This window comes from Prionailurus bengalensis, chromosome D4 (genome assembly GCF_016509475.1).
Source record: "Prionailurus bengalensis isolate Pbe53 chromosome D4, Fcat_Pben_1.1_paternal_pri, whole genome shotgun sequence".
Lineage (NCBI taxonomy): Eukaryota > Metazoa > Chordata > Mammalia > Carnivora > Felidae > Prionailurus > Prionailurus bengalensis.
This window is the reverse complement of record NC_057359.1, coordinates 91,069,429-91,079,599: the sequence shown is the minus strand read 5'-3', so window position 1 is coordinate 91,079,599 and position 10,171 is coordinate 91,069,429. Positions and strand designations below refer to the sequence as shown.

General features: G+C 59.6%; 2 protein-coding genes and 5 non-coding genes across 8 annotated transcripts; 1 reads left to right on the top strand and 6 right to left on the bottom strand.

The window, feature by feature from the left end:
• Positions 1-59: 59 nt before the first annotated feature.
• Positions 60-3,601, bottom strand: RPL7A (ribosomal protein L7a). The gene is made up of 8 exons (XM_043566869.1): positions 3,497-3,601; positions 2,770-2,890; positions 2,148-2,297; positions 1,513-1,653; positions 1,226-1,305; positions 794-924; positions 424-493; positions 60-234 (listed from the first exon to the last, which is right to left on the bottom strand). The coding sequence occupies exons 1-8, from the start codon at positions 3,497-3,499 to the stop codon at positions 130-132; spliced, it is 801 nt and encodes a 266-aa protein (XP_043422804.1). The 5' UTR covers positions 3,500-3,601; the 3' UTR covers positions 60-129.
• Positions 583-649, bottom strand: LOC122475505. The gene has a single exon (XR_006295201.1). It is a non-coding gene; the product is annotated as a small nucleolar RNA SNORD36 (small nucleolar RNA).
• LOC122475503 lies at positions 992-1,063 on the bottom strand. Its single transcript, XR_006295199.1, has one exon. It is a non-coding gene; the product is annotated as a small nucleolar RNA SNORD36 (small nucleolar RNA).
• Positions 1,390-1,461, bottom strand: LOC122475504. The gene has a single exon (XR_006295200.1). It is a non-coding gene; the product is annotated as a small nucleolar RNA SNORD36 (small nucleolar RNA).
• On the bottom strand, positions 2,380-2,454 carry LOC122475506. Its single transcript, XR_006295202.1, has one exon. It is a non-coding gene; the product is annotated as a small nucleolar RNA SNORD24 (small nucleolar RNA).
• On the bottom strand, positions 3,046-3,119 carry LOC122475507. Its single transcript, XR_006295203.1, has one exon. It is a non-coding gene; the product is annotated as a small nucleolar RNA SNORD24 (small nucleolar RNA).
• A 28-nt stretch (positions 3,602-3,629) lies between the features above and the next one.
• Positions 3,630-9,975, top strand: MED22 (mediator complex subunit 22). Of its 2 annotated transcripts, none has more exons than XM_043566872.1 (5): positions 3,630-3,785; positions 4,180-4,355; positions 5,824-5,904; positions 6,661-6,869; positions 9,305-9,975. In XM_043566872.1, exons 2-5 carry the CDS (start codon positions 4,233-4,235, stop codon positions 9,492-9,494), a joined length of 603 nt encoding a protein of 200 aa, XP_043422807.1. In that variant the 5' UTR covers positions 3,630-3,785; positions 4,180-4,232; the 3' UTR covers positions 9,495-9,975. The 2 variants fall into 2 exon arrangements, with proteins under 2 accessions (XP_043422807.1, XP_043422808.1); XM_043566873.1 differs by lacking the exon at positions 3,630-3,785 and adding an exon at positions 3,869-4,084.
• Positions 9,976-10,171: the final 196 nt, after the last annotated feature.

Below are 10,171 nucleotides of genomic sequence, written 5' to 3'. Positions count from 1 at the left end.
AGGACCTTGCCACCACCCCAAACGTGTGTAAGACGATAAAAATTGCAGTCCACCGCAAATGCCAACGGGCCCGGGCTGAGAAAGAGCCTTTTATTTACTTTTATATACAGAAAAGTCACCTGTGCCCACTCAGCCCAGTTTGGTGGCCAGTTCTTTAGCCTTTGCCTTTTCCAGCTTGGCGATGCGAGCCACCGACTTTGGACCCAGGACGTTGCCTCCCCAGTGGCGGCGGATCTGCAATGACAGGAGAGGCAGTTGGTGTGGGCTGTCATTGTCAGGCTCTCAGAGCCATGCTAGGTCACACTGTCTTCTCCTTGGCCGCTCCAAGTCCTTTGCCCAGTAGGACTGCTCTGGAGGAGCTGGCCAGTCCCCCGGAGACAGGCCTGACTTACCCCAAACATCTTATGCCCTGCTGCTGCTTACCTCATCGTATCTGTCATTGTAATTGGTTCTGACAGCTTCCACCAGCTTAGCCAGAGCTCCTTTGTCTTCCCTGAAAAAGGAGGGACAAGGGGATCATCAGCATGTTACCTTTCCAGAAAACAGGAATAACTTCCTTTCTGTAGCCCCAAACACAAGGCCTTTGCCTCAGACACAACATGACCACACGGCTTATTCAGGTGAAGAAATTCGTAACCATCATCGGCAAAGATTCAGACGAACGTGTTGCTGGAAGGTAGAACATTTGGTCTTTAAGGTAAAATCCCGAGAAGTGAATGAAACGTGTACTGGGGGAGAGGACTGCGTGACCTCTACTGACACCTGGGAGTTTGGGGGCCCCTTGCATACTTACGAGTTAACCTGTGTGAACGCGACAGTGGTGCAGGTCTTCCTGTGGACCAGTCGCCCCAGCCTGGCCTTCCCCTTGATGATGCAGTAGGGAACCCCCATCTTACGACACAGGGCAGGCAGGAAGACAACCAGCTGGAAAACCGCATTAGCTTTAGAATGTGTATTGGCCAAAAGCAGTAATTTAGAAGCTAACTTAGCAACTGCTCAGGGTTAAAAAGCTCATGTTTTGCACTTCAAGGTTCAATTCAGTGAGAAACCCACATCATTGCAATGGCTATCCGTGGGATCCCTCATCAGTACTGTTTCCAACAGAAAGCAGTCACATGCCTACTTGGGCCTCTCAAACCAGACTCCAGCTTACTTCCAGTCTTCCCAGTACTGACATGAGGGCCCAATCTGACTTTAACAGCGTTTAGCAACCAATCAGACACACCTCAATAGGATCCACATCGTGTGCGATCACCACCAGCTGAGCCTTCTTGTTTTCCACCAAGGTGGTGACGGTGTTCACCCCTGGAAGCAGAAACAGTTTGCATGAGCAGTTCACAGGGACTGCTCAGGTCACAAAAGCAGCTCTGCTATGGTGCGCACCCAGCTGTGGCTCAGGGTTAAAAAGCTCGGATTCTGCTCTCCACGGTGTTTCCAGGTGAAATTCATACATCACTGCCAACAGCCTGCCCCACCCCACCACTCTCCCTTTTTAAGGAGGAGCCCACTCACCAGCTCGAAGGACAGGGGGCCTCTTAGTGGGGACATCCCCTTTGCCAGCAGCCTTCTTCTCAGCCCGGGCCAGCAATCTCTGCTTCTTCTCTTGCTTGGTCTCCGGCCTGTATTTGTGGGCCAGCTTGAGCAGCTGAGTGGCTGCAAGAACGTTGTCAGTTTAGCCTCGCGTTTCAAGCTCTGATCTTTGCTACTCTACATGATGCTTTAAGTCACTGTCCCGAATACTATTGTAGTGCAAATCTCAGACCACGGGGCGCCTGCGTGGCCCAGTCAAGTGTCAGACTCTTGATCCTGGCTCAGGTCATGATCTCCAAGTTTGTGAGTTCAAGCCGTTAACAGGGCTCTGCGCTGATGGTGTGGAGCCTGCTTGGGATTCTGTCTCTCCTTCTCTCTGCCTCTCCCCTGCTTGTGCCGCCAAGTGTGTGCTCTCAAAAGAAATTAACTTAAAAAAAAAAATCTCAAACTATGTATGAGATCACTTCAACTATGCCACCTTCATGACCTCGAAACCAGACAAGATAACCTAGATTTTAGTAACCCAGTTTCCTGCAAGTACCCAGAACTCCTTAAAGACCTCAGATCCAGTCCTAACTGCCCAGGAAACATCTTCGTGCTGGTTTACGCAACCTCACCTGTTTGGCGGTCCAAGGCCTGGGTGAACTGGTTAATCGCGGGAGGCACTTTGAGACGTTTATAGAGAATAGCCCTTTGCCGCTGCAGTCGGATGTAGCGGGGCCACTTGACAAAGCGCGTGAGGTCCCTTTTGGGCTGGATGTCCTGTCCTGAGAAGTTAAGGGCAACGATGTAAGTGAGGCTCAAACTCCCGGTCAAGTTCATGCTTAGCGCCACTTGGGAGGGTGTAGGTGCATCAGCGATCTTGGTGGTTTAAAGTGTCATCACCATCTCTCGGATAGCAAATATTCTCTTACATCATCTGCACACAAACACCTATGATCACAGAGGGACTGGCGACGCTCCCCCATCCAACAAGCAGCCCAGCGGTCCTCCCATCAGTGCAGCGGTCAACGTGCCTGTGAGCGCTGCTTTCCCGGCGGCCAAGCCGAATCCCAGCGGAGCTGATACACACTCGGAGGGACGGACAACGAGGCCACGCACCCTGTGGCGGGGTACCCACATCCCAGCCGGGGGGGACCCCACACCCGCTGAAACCTATCAACGGGGAAGGAACACGACCCTCGCTCCGCTCAGCACACTTCCGCTTTTCCGCTGCCGTGCTCCCCTCTCCTTACTCACCGATGCCAAAGTTCTTGGGCCTTTTCTCAAACAGGGGGTTGACCACCTTCTTGGCCTCCTGCTTCTTCACAACGGCAGGGGCCGGGGCCACCTTCTTCCCCTTGGCCTTCTTCCCTTTCGGCTAGGCGAGAAGCGACACCCAGATCAACCCCGCGCTCCCGCACGCGCTGCTCTGGAGGCGCCCCGATCCCCGCCTACGAGCAGAGCCTGACCCCCCCCCCCCCCCCCCAGGCCCCGGCCAAGGCAGCCCAGAGGCGAGCGCGGCGACGGCCCGTGTGCATCAGCGATCTTGGTGGTTAAGAGCGTCCTCACCATCACTCAGACGGCAGATACTCTTCACATCACTTGCACCACCCGGGCTGCCGCGCCCCCCGCGTCCCAGAACTACGCGCCCCGTCTCTAGGCGCCCGGCACACGGCAGCCTCCGCAAACAGCAGCAGTGGACTCGGAACCTCTCGCCCAAGGCCGCCGGGGGAGCCCCCAGGAGCCCGGCCCCGGCGCTCCGAGCCCCGCATTGCGGCGCTGCGCTCCGCGCCGGGGCCCTCCTCTCTCCACTCCCCGACCCAGCCGCCGGGATTCTACCCGGCCCAGTGCCACCCCGCCAGGCCCCGCGGGGCTCCCCTAGCTCTACGCGGTGGGGGGACCCCCGCACGGCCACGCCCCGAAGAGGATGGCAGTGGATAGAAGCCGGACCCAGCTCGACACCGAGAACCACCGGATCACTCACCATCTTGGAAGGCTGGAGGAGAGAGAAAGAAAAAGAGAATTGTGGGTAATATGTAGGCGACCTCGGAGATCGCGAGAATTGACGCCTGAGCGGGATTTCGGATTTAAAGCCACAGGACCGCTCTCGCCCGCTTCCGCCCAGGGGCGGTGCCTACCGCGCCTACCGCGGCGAGTCGCAGCTGTACGGGAGCGAAGCGGCGACGGCGGCAGGGAGCCGGGTCTTACTGGGAGGCACGCGCGCTCGTCTCCACCCCGACTGAGTGCCCGTCGCGCCGGGCTCTGCGGACCAGGTGGGGGCGACGGAGCGGGGTCGCCGTCTTTTCTCGAGTGTGTCCCTCCCCACTAAGCGGCTCCGAGGCCGCGAGTTCCGTCGGTCGGCGGCGCGCAGGCGCAAGGCTCCCGGCGCGGAGACGGAGGTGGTTCGGGCCTACCCCCGGACCCCCACCCCGAGCGAGGGGGCCTTGGGCGCGGCGGTGGCGGTAGAGTCGAAGCGACGCTCCGCGGAGGGGCCAGGGAAGGCTCGGGCCTCGCCCCTGAGCGGTCGGGACACGAGTCCCCGCAGTGTGCCTGTGTGCGGATGGTGGGACAGGTGTGTTTAACGGAGAGGGCCTCTCCCGAGATCCCAGTTCTGCTGGGATGTGGGCGGCTGAGGCTGGCTCCGCTCACCCGGACTCTGGCTCCCAGGTGGCGACCGGTGGCCCCAGATCTCTGTCCCTGCACTGCCTGAGGCCCCCGCCATGGCCCAGCAGAGAGCCCTGCCGCAGAGCAAGGAGACACTGTTGCAGTCTTACAACAAGCGGCTCAAGGACGACATCAAGTCCATCATGGACAACTTCACCGAGATCATCAAAACTGCCAAGGTGGGCGGCCCGGGGAATGAGACCAAGGGAAGGAGCAGGGTCTAGGGATGGTGGTGAGCTGAGTAGCTGACCTGCTGTGGTCAAGGGTCATGGGGTGGGGGGGGGGAGTGATTTCTGCTTTCAGCAGCACCCACTGAACACGGAGCAGGTGCTCTGTGCCCGGTGGTGAGGATACAGCAGTGAACACACAGGCCCGGCCTTTGTCTGCATGGGAAAAACATTTGGGAGGACTGGGGGGGGGGGGGGGGGCGGTCAGCAATGACGAGCAGGTCAACAGATGAAGCTGGAGAGGAGTCTAGTCAGATTGCCAGGGTTGAGCGTCCAGCGCCACTTACCAGCAGTGTGGGTCTGGGTGGGAATGAGACTTCTCAGTGTCTCAGTTTCTCCTGCAACCTAAAGCCCTCTGGCCATTGGCTGACTTTATAAAATGGTTGCTGTGGGGCCCGATGGGGGCCCAGATGTGGTAGCTGTTGCAAGTGAGTGGGGTCAGTGAGAAAAGTTGGGGAGGCTCCTCCAGCAGGGTAGCGTGGCCAGTGTCTGGGTAGGGTTGGATCTTTGAGACTGCTGCCACCCTCCGAAGGTTTTCTGAAGACGATGAAGCTGGCTGGCCTGTGTTTAGTGTTTGTTCACCGTGTCGCTGTATTCCCAAGGCTGTCTGGGTCTCCTTCCGTTTAACCTTCACAGAAACTCTCCACGGGGCAGTACTGTTGTTTCTATTCTTAGAGAAGGAAACCGAGGCTCGGGAGCCAGTGATTTGCCAAGGTCGTTCTGCTAATAACTGGCAGAGCCAGGATTTGCACCCAGGGTGTCCAGCTCCTCACTTCAGAGTGCCCCGACCCCTGCCCGTGCCTGGCAAGACCCCCTGTGAAAGCCCTGTCCAGATGGACGGGTTGGAGCAGTGACAGGCCAGCAGTACTCCTGGCGCCTCTATTTACCGTCAGAGACACCTTGAGTGCACTCTCGGGTCTGCCCTGCCTCAGCTTTGCCCTCCTGTAAACCAGGGATGGCAGTCGGGGCTTCGGTGAGAACGTCGTAAGTTAACGGTGGTCACGTGCTTAACGTGGTGCCCGGCACCCTGGAAACGCTCAGTAAATGGTCGCTTAAGAGAACCACGTTGTGCCTTTACTCGTTTGGCAGTTGGTTCACCGAGCACCTCAGCTAGTGACCCCATTTCACACAGAACAAGGCTCCACACCCCAAAAAAGACTTGCCCGAGACCTCCCTGCACATGGCGAGGCAGTCAACGTACACAGGCATCCACCTGTCCCAATGAAGGTGCCCGTTAGCTCCTTAGAAGATGACAAGAGGGGGTGCGGCTGAACGTCGCCCAAGGTCTGGTTAGCAGTGCCCGGCGGAGAAGGTACAGCGGACGACAGGCAGGAGGCAGCCACTGTGGGTGTGTGCAGCCGGCCAGTCACCTGTGGGCTGGGGCACCTGCCGATTCTGGGCTTTCTTGTTTGTCCTCCAGATCGAGGACGAGACTCAAGTGTCGAGGGCCACTCAGGGCGAGCAGGACAATTACGAGATGCACGTGCGAGCTGCCAACATCGTGAGTCACTAGGTGGAGGGCACAGCCCGGGCTCCGGGAGCCTCGCGGTCCCCACGGGGGCTTTCCAGTGGGGGGTGGGGGGAGGAAAGGCAAACCGATCCTCAGGAGACTCCTCTCGAGAGGAGGGCTGTCTGTGGCAGTTGTGTGAGGGGTGGCAGGTGGTGCGCCACGTCCATCACGTCGAGCGCCGTGCGGTGCTTAGAGAGGGGTCGGCCCTCCTTAGCTGACGAGAAAGCTCCTCGAGATTCACTGGGGGAGAAGTAAATTGCTGAGCGAAACAAGGTGTGCATTTTAATCCCTTCTGGTGCCACAGAACAAGCACATCGACCAAACGTTCCCGTCAGCGTGTGCCTACCGGTGAGAATGTGTGGGGAGAGCCCCGAGGAGTCGCGCCCAGCTGGCCTGCACGCTGCCCCAAGGAAGCGTGGGGCAGGCATCAGGCAGGGCGGCGGTCTTATCTGGGGTTTGAGGCTCTGTGAAGTGGGGGTGGGCTCGAGAAACCCGTGTGATGGGAGTGGAGCACCGCCTGGAGCGGAAGCTGGTGGCCCCGTGGGGCTGGGAAGCCCTGGGGAAGCCTCTTCTGCAGTCAGGGCGGGAGCCAGGGACCCTGCCCTCCCGGGACTCCTCTCTAGTTCTCTCCCTTCCCACAACGACCCTGGGAAGGTCCACATCCTAGTCCCACTTTATAGAGGAAGAAACGGAGACAGGGCCGCCGTGGCCTCCTCACCACCCCTGCCCTGCTCCTGGTGGCCGCAGGTCCGAGCCGGCGAGTCCCTGATGAAACTGGTGTCTGACCTCAAGCAGTTTCTCATCCTCAATGACTTTCCATCGGTGAACGAGGCCATCGACCAGCGCAACCAGCAGCTGCGAGCCCTGCAGGAAGAGTGTGACCGGAAGCTCATCGCCCTGCGGGATGAGATCTCCATTGACCTGTACGAGCTGGAGGAGGAGTATTACTCGTCCAGGTACAGATAGGGCCGGACCCTGCGCAGAGCACACCCGTGGGCCCGCGCCCGGCCGGCAGCCCCGAAGGTCCCGTCTTTCCGAGCCCTTCCTGGTCTTGGCGGCACAGCCCCGTGCCCGGGTTTCAGAGCAGAGCTCGTGGTCAGAGCCACGGTGGACAGACAATATATATTGACTGCCAGGCCCTGGGCAGCAGGATGAAAATCACAGAACTTCAGGGGTTGGGTGGGCCCAGCCCAAGAAGGGCAAGCAGGAGCCAGCATTCCTGGGGGGCTGCTGGCTGCCTCACTCTGGGCCTGTGTGGTTCTCTTAGCTTGTTAGCCAGTATTTAAACATTCCAGCCGGAGCTGGGTGAACTTCTGGCAGCCCAGGTTCACGCCCAGAACGTGCAGGACGTAGTGCCTGCCTAGGGATGCAGTTCCACGGGGGCGTCACCGAAACCTCACAGCACGCGTCAGGGTCCACAGAGGGGTGCGAAGGAGGAAAAAACTCGAACAGAGGATGGCCTTGAAGGCCGGGCCAGGGGTACGACCCCACTGAGTTCCTGTTCAGCTCGGCCTGGTTCACAGACCGGAGCCCTCCTACATGCTAGGCCCGTACTGGGCCACAGGGATACGGCAGCGGGCAGGACCTGTCACCCCAGCCTGCGTGCACGACTTAGAATTCCAAACCCTGAGTCTTCTGAGCTCGAGGGGCCCTGAGAAATCAGAGTCCCTGTGTGATTCACGTGGAGGAAAACGGAGGCTGGAGACTGGGAGGCCTCGCTCCTCTGTGCCCCGTGGCCGGAAAAATCAAGTCTCTGTTCAGACAGAGTCTGTGCCCCCCATGCCCTTGCCCACACAAACCTGTGGGGTTTGTTCTTCCTGGGCTGGCTTTCGAATGCTCCTTCCTGTCCCACGGAGGCCATGCTGGGGCCACAGAGGCCCAGGGCCAGCACTGTCTGCGGTCTGGGCCTTGGTTTCCCTGCCCTGTACTCAATGCCAGCCCTCACTGTCTTGGCCATCTTGGTGTCTATGAGAAGGCATAGTATCTCTCTTTAGCTGGAATGGTTCTAGAGTTTTCCAGCGGGTTCTGGGGCCACCTCTGGTCCCTGATATCTATTGGCTCAACAGATACGTGGCAAGCACCTCTTAAACACCCTTCAGAGAGGGGTCCTGAGTAGGTCCACAGGGGTAGGGGTGTCTCAGACCATGCTGGGACATGGCTTCCAGCCCCACTGGATATTGCATAATCCCTTCATGTCCCTGTGTGTGTTTCCTGATGTTCCCGAGGGCCGGGCGTGTGGACTAAGTGGTTACAGGACAGCAGTTCAGCCCTGCCTGTTGAGGTTGGGAGCCGGGGCCAGGGGTGGCTGTGAGGGACCTGCCCAAGGTCACTTGACAAGACTGCAGGGAACCCAGGGCCTGAGTGGCAGGCTTCCCGTGTCCTGCCCCGTCAGTCTGTGGTTCATCCAGGGGGTTCCTTGCCATCCTTGGAGCCGCAGGAGGCTGAGTTTCTCTCGGCTGTAAACACCTGTAGAAGGCGGGGCCTCTACACGGGGTCGAGGCCCCTAGAGCTCCCAAGCCGGGTTGCCGTGCCCTGCATGCCCGTGGCCGTGCTCGCCTGCTTCCTGTTCACAGCTTGCTCTTTCTCTACCTATCACCCTGCACTCTCCTTGGGCTGCTGCTCTGTGCCCAGACTGCTGAGGGCAGGAGGAGCAGGGGAGGGAGTGAGGGGCGGGGCCGGAGGAAGGAGCAAGCCAGTTAGACGGGTGTGGGGACCTCGGTGCTCTAGTCGCCCCTTTGACAACCCTAGCGAGCCGTGCTGCTCACCCACATCCTCACCCGTATCTGCCCGTGCCCAGGGAGGCTGCCGCCACCGCAGACCCCGTGTTAGAGGCAGGGAGACTGAGCTCAGGGGGCTTAGGCGCCTGTTGGAGACCACACGGCTGGTACAGTGGTACAGAATGGAGCGCCGGGGTCTCTGGTTCTGATCACCTCACCCGGCCATCCCTGCTGAGCGGAGATCCCAAAAAGACCAGGTCTCTGCTTTTGCGTCCTTGCGAAGTGTAGTGAGTGTGGAGAGACCACAGCGAGCTCTGGGCGCTGCTTTCCGGGGTCTGCAAAAGGAGGGCAGCCAAGCCGGGAGGGACACGGCAGCGCAGGCCGCTCAGCCTTGTGGCGGTCAGCTGGGAGGGACTTGCCGAGGTCACACGGGTGGCCGCTCCTGGAAGGCCTCCCTTCAGGATGCTCCGCAGGACCCCGAAGCAGGTGCGGCCGCACATACCCACCCTGAGCCAGGCTTGCCTGAAGAGGGGGCCGCGCACAGGAGGGGAAAGGCAGGTTTGGGGTGTGGTCTGTTTTCTTAACTCTGCTTCTATCTCGCTCCCTGCCCCGCCCCGGCTTCCATCCATCTCTGCCTGCTCCTGTCTCTCCCTGGGTTTCTGGTGGTGGAAAAGCTCAAGTCTTTGCGAAGCTAATGACCTGCCTCTGTGCGAAGCTTACTGGAGGCTGGACCTCGACACAGACTCTGCTGATGGCCTCTCAGCCCCTGTGCTGGCGTCCCCGGAGCCCAGCGCTGGCCCCCTGCAGGCTGCAGCCCCTGCCCACTCCCATGCCACTGGCCCCGGCCCCACAGAGCACGCCTGAGCCTCCCAGGGCTCCCCTCCCCGCAACCCTAGGTTCTTAAGTCTGCTGTGGCCTCCTTGGGACCTTTAGCCCAGGGACAGCACCCCCCAGAGTGTTGGGGAAAATACTGCCCTCAACCGTTTCCAAGGTAGTCCGTCCCTCGGAGATGCCACGTCTGTTCACTGCCCACCTGGCCTGCTGGGCAGACGTTTCCTAGACAGCGTGTCCAGGCCAATAGTGGGGCAGGAGGACGTCCTGCTATGTACAAGCCACAGGGTGGCACTCAGTGGACAGTACTGGCCAAGTCCACGCTCCACCCTCCGGTCTCCTGTGCAGAGATGCACCTGCTGCTTTGTCCTGAGGGCCCCTGGTAGCTGACCGTCCCCGCAGGGTTGTGGTGGGGAGAGGGGTGCTGAGAGCAAGGGACCTTCCTCACTCTGCCACACACATTCCGGTGGGTTTTGTAACAAGACAGTTGAATAAAAACAGCACTGCCATCTTGCATTGGTTGGCTCCTTCTTGGTGGTCCGGGACCAGTCTGGGATCACCCCCGGTTTCCCACTGGCTGTGGGGAGAACAGCTGCTGGGCTCTGCCTGGACAGCCTGGGGCTTCAGGTAAGCCTTCCACCCATAGGGGCTTTGGGCAAGCAGGGACTTGGTCAGTTTGGGGCTAATGGCTGGATTCCCGTTGGCTAGAA